Source organism: Phocoena phocoena, chromosome 13, assembly GCF_963924675.1.
Source record: "Phocoena phocoena chromosome 13, mPhoPho1.1, whole genome shotgun sequence".
Lineage (NCBI taxonomy): Eukaryota > Metazoa > Chordata > Mammalia > Artiodactyla > Phocoenidae > Phocoena > Phocoena phocoena.
In genome coordinates, this window is record NC_089231.1 from 11158066 (window position 1) to 11178071 (window position 20006).

At 36.9% G+C, this 20006-nt stretch overlaps 1 protein-coding gene across 2 annotated transcripts in view; it reads right to left on the minus strand.

Moving 5' to 3' along the window:
• Nucleotides 1-20006, minus strand: part of CDH7 (cadherin 7) — a 121907-nt gene that overhangs the window by 52952 nt on the left and 48949 nt on the right. For both annotated transcript variants that reach the window (XM_065889895.1, XM_065889896.1), the window contains 3 exons: nucleotides 13307-13601; nucleotides 9539-9658; nucleotides 2355-2522 (listed from right to left, as the gene is read on the minus strand). In XM_065889895.1, coding sequence (XP_065745967.1) covers nucleotides 2355-2522; nucleotides 9539-9658; nucleotides 13307-13601 — 583 coding nt within the window. The remainder of the gene's footprint in view (nucleotides 1-2354; nucleotides 2523-9538; nucleotides 9659-13306; nucleotides 13602-20006) is intronic.

Consider the following 20006-nt stretch of genomic DNA (forward strand, 5'->3'; position numbering starts at 1 on the left):
GCAGCCTCAATAAGTTTCATGGAAATAATTAGATAATAATCAATAAGTAAGAGCAGAAACAGATGGCCTGGGGAAAGGCATGAGGAGATCCTCCATTCCGGTATTTCTAGTGCTGAGAAATATGCTACTTTTAATAGTAAAGGTAAATTTCAAATAATTATAAATACACTTAACATTGAGTATTGACTATAAAGAATTAAAATGCAATTAATACAAATATTGAATATTAAAAAATTAAAATAGTATAGCTTAGGCCTCAAATGGGCAAAAACCAAGCCTAAATAGTTCTGATTACTCAATGTTGGAATTTCCATAAAAGTATCTTTTGCTGCAAAAGTTTCAGAAAACTGGACAAGGAAGCTGAGGAAAGTCAATATTAAGTCTTCTTTTAGCTCATAAATTTACCAAGGATAAGAATTATTTGTGTGAGCTGGATGTAGAACTGATTTGGGGCACAATGGTACAAGAGCAGAGGCAATGTTATTTGAACAGGAGGAAAGAGAAGCCAAAGAAGAATAGTAACTTTTTTAAACTTTCTTTTGTAAAAACTCTTCACCATCCCTCAACTCCCCCCTACCCCTCCCCTCAAAAATAAATAAATAAATAAATAAAAATTTTAAAAAGCCAGTTTGGGAGGCAGATGAAGTACGTCCACCATCCCTTTGAAACTAGGCAACAACCCCTTCACCTTTGAAACTAGGAAACGTCCCTTCACTGTTTTCCTCTAATCATCTACTTTTTCCTGCTTCCTCCCCCCTTTTCCATTTCCTTCTGGCTGCTAACAGTGGTGCATTTGCACTTTCTTATGAGGAGAAAAGAAAGGATTCTCTTTGACACAGAGAAAGGAAAATGTATCCATATGAAGGGACCACATTCTAGGCTAAGAATGATTGCTTTTGCAATTTTCTACATTTTATAAACTGTTACTGATTTTAAAAAATGATTACAACACATACTTACTATTTTTGAGCGACCCTTTCACATATCTACAAGTGTCCTTAGGAAAATCCAAAAATTTCAAGGTTAGAATAGTAACTAAATGGTAGAGAAAAATCTCAGCCAAAATGAAAAACCTAATGACATATTTTTGGCTTCCTTCACTTTAATAAGTAGGGGAGTATCTAGTAAGCTAGAAAATCCATGCTCTATCCTATCAAATCATGTCAACTGAAACCACAAAAATTCTAAGTGTCAATTCTTATCACTGTAGTTAAAGAGAAACAGCTAATTCTATTATCAGCCAAATATGATCGCATTAATTGTTTTGTTTATTCTTCATCCTCCTCTCCTCCCCATTGTAAGCCATCAAGGACACAATTAAGGATAGGTTCTTTTTTTTTTTTTAATGTTAAAGTTAGTGGAATTTTCTTTATTTTGCCAGGAGGTATTGAAATGTCTGTCGAACAACAATATAAATATTAAAAATATGTAAAATAAAACATCTAAAGAAGCAGTATTTGAAGGAAAACGTGGTGGCACTCATATTTGCAGAGAAAGTGTCCATGTTTAACATTATTAGCTTTAAGATCTGTTCATAAGGGAGCTCAGTTCCCTATTTCTATCAGACAAGAATTTAAAAACATTGTAGTTTGTATGATTTCCTTATTTTCTTGAGTATTCTAAAGAAATACCACACACATTTACAAAAAAGCAGAAAAAAGGCGACTAAAAGAGAGTGAGATGAAATGCTTTTTTTACAATCAGGACAGCTCTACCCAAAGAAATTACTTTTTTCCTCTTGTTTAAAACAAAAGCCACTTTGGTCAAAGAAACTAAATTGAGGGAATGCAGTTTTCTGGTTCTTTGGACTGATTTCTTTTGAAATGCTGAGCGTTTGCATAAAAAAGATGTGGTAGGTACCAGAAGGAATGTTCAAGGTACATGAGCTGGTTAAAAAAAGTGTGGAATGAATAGTGAAGTTCAGGACTCTTATTTTTATCTTTAAAAATAAAGCAATATTTTTAGCGTAGAGAATTCACGAAGCGTATCTGAATGTTACTAATTGGCAACAACCTCATAACTTACAGAATGTAAAGAGTAGCATGTCTTTGAATAAAAAGATTAACGCATAAACAAACTTCACAACTGTCTAGTATTCAAAGTGTGAACAAAAGAAAAAGCATATTATATTTAAGAGAGAAGTAATACAAAGATATAATTACTTCTAATTATTTTCAATACCCTTATTATTCCATATTACTGAATTAAAAGTCATGCCTCTGCTGAAACTGGGGGAGAACGTAGTTAAGATAATTATTTGTTTGAGAAGTATTTGGAAAAACTCCTTTTTAAAGACATTTTTATAATCTGGCAAGAAAACGAATGTGCTTGCAACGTGCAACAGAACAGCTTACTTCGAGGAAAGCGAGGCGGGTTGTCGTTGACATCAGTTAGGGTCACGGTGACCGACGTGGTTCCAGAGAGCCCTCCGTTTTGACCAACCATATCCTTTGCCTGAATAACAAGCAAATACTGGTCTTTAGCCTCTCTATCCATGTTTGGAAGGGCGGTCTTGATGACTCCTGTAAAATTTCAAATCCCAGTAAAATGCATCATGAATCACTGCATTTATACTAGCGAAGAACACTGATATAGGTAGAAAATAGCTCTTGATTTGTTGCCTTTTGTTCTGTTTTTTCCTTTTAATAATTGCAATGCATATTAAAGGCCAAAGGGATATAATAATTATACACAACATCACAAACACAGAAAACACTGTAATGCGGAAAAGCGGAGAGAGAGGATTATCTTTAGATTTTACGGAAATGTATGGTTCAGGAAATACCAACTTATAATAAATAAAATATACTCCTCTAGAAGAATGGGCAGTGGCCTGTACAAGTATATGACAATGAACCTCTCTTTTTCTCTTTCACCCTCTCCAACAACTTAATTCCCAGTGATGTGAAATCACCACAAACCTTTTTCAGCTATGGTCCCTAACTCTCTTCCAGCTACTACCTCTTTTCCAGCAAAATAACTATTCCATAAATAAAAGGAATGAGAGTTATGTATGTTTAATAAACAAAACACCATTCCAAACTATGCTGCTGGATGACTTTATGCTGTATCTAAAGGTCTGAGAAAAAGTACTATAGATGAGAATGACTGTGTTAATGGAAATCAAGACACTAAAAATATTGATGTGTTGTATTGTTTCTTCGAACCAATTGCATTTAATGTGGATAGCCTTTAAGACTTCAGAGGTATGAAAAATGGATTTCAGACCTTCATGTTGCTTGGTAGGAAAGCTTGACTCAATAATCATTGCTGCACTAAATTAGTGGTTTTATATTAATAACTTTAATTATTACATAAATAGGTTAGGTAATAGTATGTTTATGAGATAGAATTTCGTTTACGCTATATGTAAATATATAAAATGACATTATATACTTAATATAATATACTTAGTATATGCACATAGAGATTATGTCAAATGAAAACCTATGTATTCAATATTGCCCTGTACAGATCTCAAAACTAGCAATGAGGCCATCTTTGCTAATTAGATACCAGAAGGAGTCTAGAATCCTACTTAATCATTTCCTGTACTTCTATCATTCCCAATGAAGACATCTTACCTACCTACCTAGAACCCTTTTATCGACTTTGTTTGAAAAATGTCTAATCATTTTATTAAACAGATTCTAACTTTTAGAGTTTAAGTCAGAACTTAAATCCCCAATGACTCAGATGTGAGGAACAGGAACTCTGGTATCACGGACTTCTCAGGGGCAAAACTGGGCTGTTTGATAAAGGATGATTCTTTGGGAGAACATAATTGTAAACAAGTTGGGATAAATGTTTTTATGTTCAGCATAAAAATGTTTTTATATCCTCCAAATTTACAAAATGTTTTTTAAAAGCTGCCAATTTAAATTGTTTAAATGCTGATTCTTCCATGGACACACGTAAAAATGGTCTCTGTGTGTTATATTTCAGCCCTAAGTATAAGTTACAAGCCTACATTATACTATATCAGGCCTTCCCTATTCTTCACAATATTCTACAGTTCCGTAAATATTCTAGGAGTGGGGAATAGATGAGAAGATCTTTCAATAGTTTAAGAATAACTTAAACAATGTTACTGGTTCTCAAGATTCCAAGCTGAGTAACACTCACACCATCTTAAGAAACCTTATTGTTACTTAGTTCTAAGCAGTAGCTATCAAATGCATACACACATATATATACACATACATACCCCAGCAATATATCAGTATTTTAAGCATTTAAATTATACTTCCTTGAGTAGGCCATTTGTTGTTATTGCTGTTGTTTTAACAATCACTTATTCTAATACACTATACTGGACGCTGTTGCTACAAGCACAGCAATACAAGGTCTAAGTAACCCTTTCACTGAACTCTTTCGGTTATCTACACACTGCTTAATCTCTGAAACATCAAAATGACAATCAAAAGAAACGTAGTCATATACCCATTTGGTTCATTGATAATTGTCTGAGACATAGATATTCTTCTTAGAGCCATAATGATTCTATGAGCATTTCATGTCTGTTCTTCAATACTTCCCTTAACTCTAATATATAAGGCATTGAGTACTGACACCTCACTAAGACACTCTGTTACCAAGCATAACAATCTTTGTCTAAGAGTTCTGGGACTTACATCTCTCTCTCTCTCTTTCTCTCTCTCTCTCTCTCTCCCTCCCCCTCCACCCCCCCCACCTTCCCTTTGCACTTTGATGTTAATCATCTTTACTTGTAATACTTTTTTATACATTGAGCATTGACAATCTTGAATATTTAACTAATGGTGCATTTCATATAGATCAAATATTAGTGAAGTTCTAGCAAAATTTCTTACTCATTCAGTTTTAATTTTTAATTTCTATTCATCTCTCATTTTCCTTCCAAAATCAACATGTGTGAGTTTGTACCCTTGCCCATGTATTATGATGGAGAGAGGTCCATAACATCTCAGCTAATCAGCAAAGAAAACACAGCCGCCTCATCTTCTCATGGTTTTGCTGAGCAGCGTTATTTGAAAGAAAACAGAATTATCAGGGGAGAAGTGTGGTAGTAAAAGTTACTCACTTATTTTTCACACATCTAATTGTCTCTTTACGAATGAGCCTATATATAACACTCCTCCAAAGCAAAAATCATCACAAAGTTTGCAAAGAAATGCAGGTGGCAAAGGTAATTTCCAAATACCTCAATTATTAAACATATTTTTTACAAGAATGAAATAACTGGGAGAGAAGTGAATTTAAATAAGAACATTCAAACATAATAGATTTCTAGTTCTATGGCTTTTGCTAGCTTTTTACTTTTGAGTATCAACTGTATACATTTGGAAAAGAATTCTCATATGTTGGATTTGATCTGCATTTTGCTGTATATTATATAGACACACACACACACACACACACACACACACACACACACACACACAAGAGTTGTTACTATGTCTCTGAAGTGGTAAAGGCCAGTCTTGCCTAATCATAAGCTTACAGTTCTGTGAGGTTTTCATGGGAGAGGATAATATTTAATTTTAATAGCCAATAATTTTAAGCCACTTATGATGAGAAGAATATATCCTGTAACTCTTTAGAAAAGAGACTGGCTCAGATTTTTGGCTTTCTGAATAATCATTTTTCTATAGATGTACATCTGACCAGTAACCCAGAACTTTTTATTTATTTATAATCCATGTCCACAAAAAAGTATTGTGTATGAACCATCAATCACTAGTATTATGCAAAAACTGTCTCGTTTTTGGTATGGAAGTAAATTTTCAGATGTTTTCTTATCTCCTACCCGCCATCAATGTTTTGTTTTGCTTTTTAAAGCATATTCTGTTATCATGGAATCTCCTTAAGAATTCAGATGTGTACATTTCTGAAGTCCATTCTGAAGCTCCGGATTAGTCCCAGGAGTCTAGGCAACCACATCAGTCAGGTAACACAAGACTGGGCTATTCATGCTGTCGGGTGCAAGATACATTAGATGTACAGGTGAATCTCTTCCGGTAAGTTTGTATTCTTTTCTAAATTTTCTGTCTAGGACTTGTACTATTTGGTTTCTCTACCTCTAAGTGAAGCGTATAACAGAACCATAAAAACATGGAGAAGAGCCAACAATAGTAGAGATGGAAGCTTCTGGATCATCAAAGGATTACAGAGCTGGCATCAAATAAAGAGTCGCTGAGTAAGGGAATGTCGTTACATCTCCTCACTCTTGTGAGAGGATGCCCTGAGGAAGCCCTGACAGGAGTGAGGGTCCTCTACACCATGAGCCATGCCACAGGATGGAACGTGCATGAAGGGTGTATTAGGGACGAGGGCTTTGTTACAACTGTATTACTTACCTAAAGCTAGGATGTAACAAGTATGCATGTAATCTCTAACGCAGGCACCACAGAGTCACACCTCTATGTTTAAGAAAGAACTCCTAAATGACAAGTGATATTTGACACTCCAACCATTTTTCAAGGCCAACTTCATGGCCTTGTGGTCTGTGCAGTCACACACTGTCCCCATGTCTGGTTTCTGCTCTGCTGATGACGTCTGAAATCCTACTAATTTTAGAACAAGAAGCCTGCACTTTCATTTCAAATAGCAAATTATGTAGCCAGTCCTGCCATATATGAAATAGATTGACAAACTGGATCTATTTGCTTGTAGGTTACAGACTAGATAAACACATTAGAATAATTCTCGATCTCCCTGTGAACTTGGGGACATTATGAAGATAGGTGATGAGAATCTTTTTTTTTTTTTTACATCTTTATTGGAGTATAATTGCTTTACAATGGTGTGTTAGTTTCTGCTTTATGACAAAGTGAATCAGTTATACATATACATATGTTCCCATATCTCTTCCCTCTTGTGTCTCCCTCCCTCCCACCCTCCCTATCCCACCCCTCTAGGTGGTCACAAAGCACCTAGCTGATCTCCCTGTGCTATGCGGCTGCTTCCCACTAGCTATCTACCTTACGTTTGGTAGTGTATATATCTTTGCAGTCCTTTTAATGCTACATTATCTTGTTTCTAGTGCCATTCTCTTTGCTTGCTGAATTGTCAACATTGTTTTTTGCAGCTACTCACATCCTGGCTTTGTGGACTGAGAAATTAACGTAGAAAATACACTTACCCTCTGGTCATGTGGCCTGTAAGTGTGCTACAGATGGAATACATGCTCAGAGTAGTTTTAGCCAGGCTAAGTTAATGATATGTGATTAACAAATAGTAATGGTTATTATTAATATTACTAATATTACTCCTTTTTAAAAAAGAAATTAGAGGTTAAACTTTCAGAGATGTATTTAACAGTGATTTCCTAGGCCTATTTTATATAATCTTGATTTAACATATTTTCAGCATTTTTCCTGTCAAAAGTTTTACATTCTTCTCAAAAGGCCTTAGATTTGGAGATGTGGGAAATAATGTTATTTCTTACATACATTAAGAATCATACACCAACTAAGGAAGACTACTTCAAACTGTCTACACAGCTTTTCATGCTTGTAAGACCTGAAAATTCTCCATCCATTTCTGTCAGAAAAATAGAATTCCATTTTTTTTTGCGGGGGGGGGGATGCACTCTCTATATTATGATAGCAGAGAGGACACAACAATCCCTAGAATACCTCTGCACAAATGACTATATGAAAGAGAAGTCCCAATGATTACCATGATTACAGCATTAAAAACTCTTAACCAGGGCTTCCCTGATGGCGCAGTGGTTGGGAGTCCGCCTGCCGACGCAGGGGACACGGGTTCGTGCCCCGGTCCGGGAAGATCCCGCGTGCCGCGGGGCGGCTGGGCCCGTGAGCCAGGGCAGCTAAGCCTGTGCGTCTGGAGCCTGTGCTCTGCAACGGGAGAGGCCACAGCAGTGAGAGGCCCACGTACCGCAAAAAAAAAAAAAAAAAAAAAAAAAAAAAAAAAAAACAAAACTCTTAACCAAAACAAAATTAAATGAAACTTTACCTCCTGTAATACACGGTCCTTGAGATTGAAAATTAAAATTAAGTTTGAAGTACTAATCACGTGATGCCATGACACAGACTATTGTCCAGTTGCTCAACAGGTGAGGTCTTACCTACACAGGGCCTATGAAACACCTATTATCTTACAGCAAAGCTAAAATCACAAGCCAATCATTAGTAGCAGCAAAATATTTAACCCTTGGGATTAGCACATGCTATTTTTGAACAGGTTATATAATGCAGGAGGTATACAATTTGTGGGCAAATTGTCAGAAACCTGTCAATGTCTTTCTAGGCTGCAGAGTAGATATAGAAGGGAATGGGTGGGTGTCTGAATTTAGGTTCTCAGATCCATCATTAAATCAACCACGAGCACAACTTCTACATTCCCAGGATTCAGATGATAAACCAGATACTTTCATTTACTTCTCCTTCAATACTCGCTGAATCAGAACTATTTCTCCTCTATCAGACTTTCTAGGCAGCTTCCAGACTTTATCACAACATTGGTAAAAAAATATATGCCACGGCCTCTATGAAAATTCTAATGAATGATGAACTTGCAACGAATTTACTGGTCTGTTTTTGCACAACTGTCATTCTCAAAAGACACTTAAAATGTTTATCCCCCCCACAGTGATTTGAGAATGATTTGATATTGCCATTTTTTATAATATGAAAAACAGGGTAAGTGGCATTAAAATATTCATTTAGGATCATAAGTACTATCAAATTTTCAAAATCACAAAGTTGCTATTTGAGGAAGAATTATTCTCCATGATAAAGGCAAAATTATTAAAATATAGAGAAATTTTAGATTTTCACAGTGATGAAGAAAACCAATGGCTCACACCCACCCATCTTCGCACCTGCCCACACTTCCCTATACCCAGAGCCAGGGGAGCAGAATAGATAAAATATTATTTTATAACCAAGAAAATAGTGTTCCAAATTAGAATCTTACGGTATATAAACTATTTCATCTTCGAAACAAAACAGAATATCTAGCCAAACAACCACATATTGTATCCAGGCAGCTTTGCAATTCATAATTTTTTTTTCTGAAATGAAAAGTCATTTAATTTAGTTTTTGATTTAGCAGATCATCATCCTAAGTGTTATGTTTCAACTAATTTCCCTGAGAAAAACCAGCCCCTGGAAGGACAAGCTGAACCTAGCACATATTCTACTGCATGGCAAGGAGATTTTGCTTAAGATTTAAATTTTACTGTGTGTAATTCCTATGTGAATTAATTAAATAAAACAAAGCAAAAAAAATTTAGAGACGATGAACATTTTCTTATATAGTCAAGAGGTAACAGCTGAAATACTTTTCAATATCTAATATTTTGTTTAATTTTGGTAGGAATACTGATAAATGTAATAAAATATTCTTAAAATGTGCTAATGTCTCTATAAATAATATGCTGTTTATTACCATGGTACACATATTGAGAGAACCACAGTAAAAATAGTGTCTGTTATCAATTCCAACTATACTGAATAAAAATAACTATTATTAATTCTATGCCAAGATATAAATGATGACTTTACAAAGAGAGTTGCATGTCAATTTTTACCTGTCTTTGGCTCCACTGAGAAGTATGGCTGTCCTTGCAGGATACTGTAGACCACTCGGGCGCTGTTGCCGTATGTAGGATCATCGGCATCCGTTGCTGTCACTTGTACCACTGAGGTCCCTACGTGCCAATCCCAAAACCAATGAGTTAAAAACTCCCAAATGCCACAAAACATAAGAACTCACAAATCGCTAAAGATTCTACACTAGATTTGTTTTTCACTTTTAATTTTTCTTATTCTAAGGTACATGAAAAATTGATATATTTTATTTTTTGCCTAAGACAAACCCCAAAATATGATAAATGATAATTCATCCTTCAGAAATATTTAAGGGACATGAAAATATGTTGGCAAAAAAATAAGACTGATGGTGCAAGTTAGGCAGGGATATATATTCAGAAGTGGATGGGACTCAAATTTTAGGCATCTCATCCATCAGGGTTGGGTAATAAATTTTTATCAAGAGCAATCTCTATAAGTCTCAATCACTGTCTAGAAGGCAGCATGACAAAAACTAACATCGTGACACTCAAATCACTGAGGCAACCTCACTGCTGTAGCAAAGTAAAGCCAGACAGAAACTGAAACTTCATTAACTGAATAAAGCATATTCAGTTGATATATTTAACTGGATATTAAGTGGCTACTGTGTCTCTTCCTGTAGTAGTTTTATTTTTCATTTGTTTTCCCTAATTGATTTAAAAACAAAAGCACGAAATGAAAGTTTAAACCAAACCCTCCCAAAGGAGAAAAAGCATGGCAACTTGAAAAATCACAACATTGGTTGTTTTTCTACATTTCATATGACAGAATGTCATATTGCTCTTCCTTTTACTATGCATTCACTTATTCCATATGGAAGGCATTTAGTGTGATCTGTTCTTTTTATTTCCATTTGGAATATCATCTTAAAAATATTAGCTACTCACATTTGCTTAGTTTAAATATTTAAGCACATGCTATTTTATCATTTATGACACAGCTGACGGGGATGGGACAAATCCCTTTCTGTTTTCTTTTAAGGTTCAAGTTGGTTTCTAGTAAATTCTTGAAAATATGGCATTTTTAGTCTAACGTCTCTTTTAGATATATTCCTATGTAGATCTCCCTCTCTAAATGCCTTAAATAAGTCACCAATACCCATCTTATTGTAAGTCTATTCTCTTTTCCAGATTATGATTTCCCTTACCAATTCTATTTTCTTTCAGATTGGGTGGAAAATTTGAATATGTATGTGTGTGTTGTGTATACACACACACATTTTGTAAATTCGAAAGTTTTATTTTTTTTTATTTGATAGACTTAGGAGACTGTGCTCTATGAATGCTTGGTAGGACCAAACAGTGAATGATGTATATTTAAAAATCTTTTTAACAATTAGATTTTGACTATTTTAAAATGTTAGAATCAACGACTTTGATGCTCCTCTATAAGGAAATAGAGAACATCTTTACAGCACCATCGTTACAGCAATATTTATTCTCGTGATACGGTTAAGTACCGATTTCCTACTTCACTGGAAAAGAAAACACCTTGAAACAAACAAAATAATGAAAACTACAGTAAATTTTGTTGTGTATAATTTTTTCTGAAGTGTTCGTTAAATAATTTATACACACGCACAGGCACACAGACGTATACAAACACACATGCACGCACACACACACACACTTGTATTGTCACACTTATCTATGCTCTTCTGGCAACAAATAAGAGATCCCAGGGACTTATGAGTGTGTTTCAAATCTTAGTTAGTTCTCAATGAAAAAAAAGTAGGCCTAAATAATAAATACTGAAAACTTGTGTTGTATATACCATACTATTCAGTGGCTATTATAACTATTTGGTTAGAATTAAACACTTTGATAAGCTGTCACTATAAGTCCATAGGATACATTTTATGTAGACAATTATTGTTCTTAGCTCAAATTTTGATATTAACCAAGTGACCTCAATTAGTGTCAAGTAAATCCTGAAGACACTGAGAAATCATTTTCTAAAAAGTTCTGAACCTGTTGGAATCAAATAACTAAAATAACTTACACATGCACATAATAATCACGCTGTTTGATATCAGAGTGGTACCACTGGAACCAAAACTACAGTGCATTATTCAGCCTCTAGAACAAAAAGCTCACAGTAATCCAATTTGCACTGCTGGGTTCTACACAGGAAAGGAAAACCTTAGCAAGCCCATGAAGAATGCCCAAAATGCCCAGGAGAATTACGGCATTGAACTGAATTGCTTCAACACACCTCAAAACCTCCTGTTTTTCTAAACATTACTACTGTGGAGAGGACAACGTGCCATCTCTTTTCTCTAAAACCTCCCAAATCTTGTTGCTGCTGGTGTCATCATCGTTGTTGTTTTTGTCATTAAACAAGAGCAGCAGGAAGCACTCTGAAGGAGTGGACAGTATTGAGAAGTGTGAATAAGCCCGTTTGGTCAAAGAAATATTTACACGGAAGATAATTATAGTGAGATGCTGCCACTGAAGTTCAGAACTTTTCCTGTCCGCAAGCATCGATTCCTCTGGCTTATTTTCAGTTCGTATTTCTTTAGCAGCTTGAGCCATGGTCCCAAAATAATGTTCCCTCTCCAAGCTGACTGGAACAGAAATTTAGGGTCACTAAATTGGGCACATGTAATACACATCTTTGCAATTCCACTCCTCTGCATGGCAGATGTGTGGATCGAAAGCTGGAATGAACACAATGACTTTTATTTAAAGTAAAACGATCAATCAATCAATCAAGTAAAACAAATCAAAGACTTGAGTTGAAATACGTGTTAAAATACAAGTTCGATTATTATTTTAAATAAACTTCCCCCTTCAATACTATAAACAACAGGAAATAAAAGATATAAATCAACTGGTCTCTATTCCAGCCCCATCATTTTTTTTTTTTTTGATAAGATCATCCATACCTAAATTACATACTGGCTGAAAACTATTCCAAAGGTACCTAAATCAGTGGAATTTAAAAGACAGTTTAATAGTATTTGAAATACAGTATATGCTAAAGGTAATTTACTTTCCATTTTTCCAGTAATGGAGCAACGTCAAAAGGCCTTTGAGTAAAACAGCCTTCATTATTCTTTTATATATCTCACACTGAGTATCACTTTACCATTATTATAAATTCAGTATAAATTTTCATGCATTTAAATTTCTGGAGAAATCACAAAAAGATTAGTGGTGGCAGGTGGATGGACATTTACAGGTTCAAGCATACTCTATAAGGAAATAGACCAGCTGATTCTAATATTAGCCTAGCTACACTGCCGGCCTTGCCTGATACCCTGGCCCCCAGAGAGATGCTTAGAATAGTGAATTCTTATTTTAACATGGGGAGAAAGGAAAAGAAAAGTAATAGATCATCACAGGGCTGTGCCTAGAATGATTTTTTTTTTTTGGTTTGATAATTTTATTGTGTTTTTTTTTAAAACTTCTTAGGCATAATTTGAATCATTTTTTAATTTTAAATATTAAATTGAAAAGGGATTGTAAGACCTATGTAATTTCTTGAAGACACTGAGACAGGTGTGTAAAAGGAAGAATTTCCTAATTTTCCGTATAAATAATGTGTCAAAAAATAGAATTTGGATACTGGCTACTAACACATCTCAAACATTCCCCTCACACTAAATGGCAATGTCTACACAAATGCTAATGTGGTTTCTTCCCCAGTATTTACGGTGATTTAATTTTAAATACAAACCTCCTAAAATCAGATGGTACAAGACCAACTTGCTCTTTACTTACCCACAGGAGACATTTCGGGAACTCCGGCAGTGTACGGGCCATCCAGGAATTTAGGTTCGTTGTCATTGATGTCCTGAATCTTGATGACGAACTCCGACTCGGGCTCCACGGGCTTGTTGGTTAGCCGGTCCAGCGCCTGGGCGCGGAGGGTGTAGTAGGCCTGCTCCTCGCGGTCAAGCCTCTTGGTGGCATGAATATCCCCCGTGTTCTCATCAATAATGAAAATGGAACTTGCCCCTTCGCCTGACAAGATGTATTTGATGGAACCATCTCCTTTATCAACATCAGAGTGAAGCTGGTGAAAAATTCATGTGAGATGAGATTAACTTACAAGCGAGTCAGCGATATGGAGATATGTCAAAATAATTCTTATGTCAGGCAGGAGCATATGAAATTTTACTGTTCTTGGAAAGATAAGCTGACGCATTTTGTGCACAACGGAAACGGCTATTAGAATGTGTTAGCTTGCACTTGTGAGCAAGAAATTTCATTTCTTCCTGTAAACAGTCTCATTTCCAAAGGAATTTTATACCATTCCCAAAGTTAGGAACTCGTTGTAGTGTTATTTTTGATTTGGTCTGTCCTTGCCAGTTTTAGCCATCTTCTTTGACCAGAGCAGACATTCAGTAACCATGCATAATTGGTTCATTTGATCGTATTCCAAGCAAAGGGACTTGCTATAGAACATTTGTAACTTTAGATCTAATATATTCTTTAATCTGCTTAGAAATCGCCACATCCTTTAAGGGTGCCCTTCCCTCCCAACTCCCACAACTTTTCAGGATTATTAAGGATGGATGGATGTCCAGTCACTAAATTGATCTCCAAATCCTGTTCTATATTTTAAAATTTGAAGCTGTAAAAGAAAAATTACACTGCTCTCTGAAGTAGGAATTTTAAATCAATATGTTCCTAAGACTTCAACGAAAACCTTTCTTGAAATACCAAGAACAGCATTAGATCTGCATGATTAACCCCGGCTACGGCTCAGGGGCAGCCCCTACTGATTTGCATTTCATATCTGGAACTGTCCCTTCTGTATGTCAGAACATTATGTTGAACAGAGGAACCTGAGGAAACTCAGAAATAATTACATATTTCCCTGAACTTCATAACCTGAGAAATACAGTGCTCAATCTGTAATTTCAACCATCTTTCATCCTCTATAACCGCTGTGATTCTGGACTGCAATTAATACAAACGCAAGAACCCAATTTACCAAATAACAAGGCTGTTCACTGCCCTGCAGAACTACGTTTGCATTCTTTGAAAGACAAGGTTCAAAAAATGTAAGATATGGGAAACTTAGGCAAGTGGACGCCCAGTCCATTTCCATCCTTAGCTGTTGAGGATACTGCTTCTGTACCACGAACTCCTGTAAGTGATTCTTCCATCGCGCTGTAACAGCTATGTTTATACTCGGCTTCAGAATACTTAAATACCTGATTTATCCTTTAGTTTCTGTAGTTTTCGGTTAGGACGAAATGATACCAAAAAATTAATTTCTGGCACAAGTTTTACTTTAGCTTTGTTCAGTGTGGAACACTGCAGCATGGTTATCCAGCATACGGAGAAGTCGTATTCTTGAAATGTGATGAATTATTTAATTTTCTTAAGTCATTCTCAGGGTGACTATTACATACATAGCTCCCTCTAATTTAAGACGAAGCAAGCTAAGAATTACTATAGTTTGAATTACTGAGCACTCCTGTGTGTCAGGAACTACTGCTAATGTTCTCTACATAGTAACTCATTCCACGCTCACACTGACTGACTTTATTATCCCTTTAACAGATGAGGAAACTGAGGCAGACAAAGTACTTTGCTGGTCATGCTGCCAGCTCTCCATGGCAGAGCTAGAAGAATGAAAACCATTAGGCTGGTGGAAAGCGCATCCTCCACTCCCTACAATGGGGATCCTGCCTCTGGGGGAGAAGCTGTGACCTGTGAGGTGAGGACATTAAAGTTGCCACAAAGGAGAACTCAGGGCAGAAGGGTACAGACAACCACTCCCACCTGATCACTCCCCAAATCTCAAAGACGCTCAGTGTTTCCAGGGGTTTCCATCAACACGTTTTGTGATGTACCAGAAGGGACCTTTCCTGACGTTACAGAAAAGCAATAAACCACACTCAACAACACAGAGCAAAAACCTGAGTCCAGAGACAAATGCAGATGACAGGCGAAAGTAAGTTGCTTTTCAGCAGCTAATAGCTCAAGTAGTCCCCCCTTACACACACTTCTCACAGTCATTCTCCCAACCCCTCCTCGCCCTTGATGACCACAAACATACAGAAGTTATACACAGGCTGCGTCTTTAATCAAAGGTTTGCTATCTCTCTAAATATCACTAGGGGCTCCCATTTATAGGACCAGCCCTTATGATTCATTAAACTAATTCCTATCAACTGACTGCTGGCTTCACAGCGTGGGGATACCATGTGTTCCTGGGGTATTCAGGTAAGGGAGAGAGGATGCATTCCTTTCAATACAGAATGTACATGAAATCCTCACTGATCTCCAGCCTGAGCTCTGATGCCTTATCTGACGTTATGCGGTATCGTTAGTTGTTCTCCATTACTGACAGCATAAGAACTTAAAGGTAAAAAAGGTTCATACTGGGCTCCCCTGGTGGCGCAGTGGTTGAGAGTCCGCCTGCCGATGCAGGGGACACAGGTTTGTGCCCCGGTCCGGGAAGATCCCACATGCCGCGGAGCTGCTGGGCCCGTGAGCCATGGCCGCTGAGCCTGCGCGTCCGGAGCCTGTGCTCCGCAATGGGAGAGGCCGCAACAGTGAGAGGCCCGCGTACCAAAAAAAAAAAAGTTCATACTGCTTGTTTTTCCACTTCTTCAAGGATCAGAATTCTTCTCTTCTACCTCTAACTGCCACCACCATCAACTGCCCGCCCCCAACCTACACAGACACACCCACACATCTATTGCAGGAGCTCTGAAATACCACCCTCCCCATCACTGACACTCTTCTCTCAGCTGGGACCATCACTAGGCTTGTAACCACTGCTAAAATTCACGAGCATAAAACTGCTATGAGTCTCGACTCGGTGTCCTTGCAAGGTTAGTGGAAGCATCTTTAGTTGAAAAGCGGAGGACCAACTCTGGAATGTTAAGATGGATGCGTACATAATTATCAGACGATGCAGACACTGAATCTGTGAGGCTACACCCACGATACTATCTTTAATACGTGGGGTGAAACCCCATGCTGTTAGGAAAAACTATTATCCTTCTGTGCTGAAAAAGCATGCTCAGAAAAGAAAAATGCTGCAAGTGTAGAAGGACTGAATGGCCTTAAGTTAAGACACGTGTCTATGTAGCCCCACCCTTACCCCCACCCCACCCGCCAAACGCGCGCACACACACACACTCATGCACAGTCTTTATCAATGATGATTATGGAATAGAGTAGGACTCTCCACAGTGAAAACCTCTGGCCAGGAAAAAAGAATTCTGCGGTCCCACAATATGGTAAGTGAGCAAATAAGCAATAATAAATGAAAAACACAATAAAAAACAACGATTTGCACTCTATTTGGGGCAGAGTAGAATTCATGTTGTTATGTCTATTTCACTTGCCAATAGCCTTGTAAACATGATCTTGTAATTCATCTAAACAATAACAACAAAATCTTGATTAATCACCAGACAAAACTCACTTGTACTGTGTCCCTAAATCCTTTTCGAAATATGTGTTGTGACTCCAAAGTAAATATTTACATTAAATATATAAATTGTTTTTTGTTGTTGGCAAATGAGCACAAACAGTAAGGAGCACAGCCCTCTTAGCTGAGTCCAGCTCGTGATAAGGCAAAAGAATAAGCAGGGAGGAGATCTAAGTATTATGCGAATCCAATGTCACTATGCCAGCACTGTGTACGGTAACAATGTAAGAAACATGAAACTGTTGGACTGAGTTATAACCTACACAGGCCAGGATGCAAAGCATACTTCACATACACCTAAGTATATTCTGTTTAGTCATCTGTTATGGCTCCATCATCCCCCGCTCGAAGGAATACGCACTCATGACCTCTAACATATCAACCCATTCTCCAGTCCCTCTGAACAATCACCCTAACTTGGAATCTTCAAATCTTTCACTTGGGCTATCACAAAACTCCCCAGTTATTTTCCACTTTTAATAACTCACATCATCGAGGCTGTTATAGTGCACGTCAGAAATGATCTCCCTAAAACATGCACTGAATTATGTCACACCCCTCATCAAATAATTGCTCCCCATGGGCTCTGGGTTTAACTCCAAATCCTAAGCACTCGGCTCCATGTGGCCGTGTGCCATCTCCCCAGTCTCTCTTTCCTGCCACATCCCAGAGGGCCCTCTGTGTCCCAGGCACGTGGGTCTAGTTACCACTGCCTGAGCAGAGCAAGCATCTCCATCTTTTCCAGACACGTCCTCCATCATCTAACCCACCAACTGACAACCAACTCTACTTAATCCAAGTTCCCTCTTACTGAAGCCTTAACAATCCTAGTTTTCCCACATGGCATGTTGTTTGAATTTCTATGACAAAATGCTTTTAATTCTGCTTTATAATGAAAATCTGGTTGTTTTCCTACCCAATCCCACCTTTAATGTATAAACTCCTTAAGAGCTGGGTTCTTTTTATCAGCATATTCCACATTCTGAATAAAAAATTTGTTGCAGTGAATTTAGTAAATTTTTAATCCACACTGTAAAACAGGAGTGCTTGTTTTAGTTCAATTTCTATCCTCTTAAGTTTTAATAGCACTAAGTAAAAAGAAAACAAACTAAACAAAAAAACATCCTGTATCTCTGGTTTGTCCTCCCCAATCCTCTGAACCGCGAAGATGGAGTTCAGATACCTCGTTTTCTATGCCCAGGGTAACCTGCGCATTGGTACCTTTGTGTTCCCCAAGAGACAGAGCCCTGGAGAGACAGACACGCTTTCTTATTCCTGTTTTCCTAGGTCTTATACAGTACTTCACACACACACACAGGTGATTAAGGAGGGTTCGATAGACCCTTGGATGTCCTCAGATGGCAGAATCTCATGTCCTTGATTTTTTAATCCACCATTTATTTTTTACATTTAAGATTGTAAAGAGCAAAACTAAAAACAGATCAATGCACTGCAGTTACGACAATTTTCTTACATTTATTTAATCAACTAGGTCCTGATATGAACTACCTGATCTAGTACTTGCGATCCATCTGCTTAAAAAGTCTGAAAATGGAGAATATTCCTCAATTTAGCAAAGACTGAGGTAAAAAAAAAAAAAAAAATCAATTCAATATGTTGACCAACTTTTCTTCCCTCTATGAACGTCTTCAACTCTGCTTGTTATCTGATCTTACTGCTGATCTTGTCTTTACTCTCCTAGTTCCCCTCCTCTATATTTATTTATTTTATTTTATTTTATTTTTTGCGGTACACGGGCCTCTCACTGTTGTGGCCTCTCCCATTGCGGAGCACAGACTCCGGACGCGCAGGCTCAGCGGCCATGGCTCACCGGCCCAGCCCCTCCGCGGCATGTGGGATCTTCCCGGACCGGGGCACGAACCCGTGTCCCCTGCATCGGCAGGGGGACTCTCAACCACTGCGCCACCAGGGAAGCCCCCCCTCCTCTATAAAATGGAGATAGAAATGCCTGTACTTGGACTTCACTGAACAATTGTGACAACTACTTGAGATATTGCAGTAGGATGTGATTCGTAAAGATAAATTACTATAATGTCAGGACTGTACTTTGTAAAGCAATTATACTCCAATGAAGATGTTAAAATTTTTCTAAATAGTTATATAAAAAAGAATACAGACATAAGATGAAACTATTGGGACAGAGATAACGTTTATCATGAAAGTCTTGACACTAAAAATATAAAACTACACAAAAGCCTCTGTGATCCTCACTGAATATATATGATGTAAATAATTAGTGTTATATTCAATTTTTCTATAACGAACATTTGAATAAGAAAAATGCAAAATGCATTATTATACTACTACATTTGTGTACAGAAACGGAGTAATGAGGGCTGAACAAAAAATACGCATATGTTCCTTTGAACACCATGTTAATCCATCTGAGAATGATTTATACTGAATATTAGGCAAAAGATTTCTAAGGTAAATTTTTTACCACTGATTTACTTATTATAGATTCTTGATTTTTTTTAAGTTTAAAAATATATTACAGATTGTTAGAACTCACGCATTTTACTTTTGCTAAACTTGTACAAGGTTAAAATTATAAGTATAGAGGGCAGATTTAAACAATAATTAGCAGAAATAAAACTGCTTGAATATACACATTACATGCAAGTTTTCTTTTTTCATTATGCTTTTTAATAGATATTTTCCACATGCCACTGGATACCATGTAATTATCAAGCTGTTGAAGAAATATTACAGATGAAAACAAGTGTATGAGTAACTTTTTTTTTCTGGTTGAAGTATTCCTAATTTATAATTATCATTGTGGTCCAGGGTAATGGAACACAATTTACTTGTGAAGCATCTTTGAGGAAGATGTGTGGTTTAAGAAGTATAGGTATTAATTATTACACATACACATAGAATAATAAAGGAAAGGGAAACAATTCAGGAAGTACTTAGGTAAGGTTAAAACTGCCAAGAAAATCTCATTTCTTTCTTTTTTTAACCAATAGTAAATTTTAAAAAGGAGGGACTTCTATGATT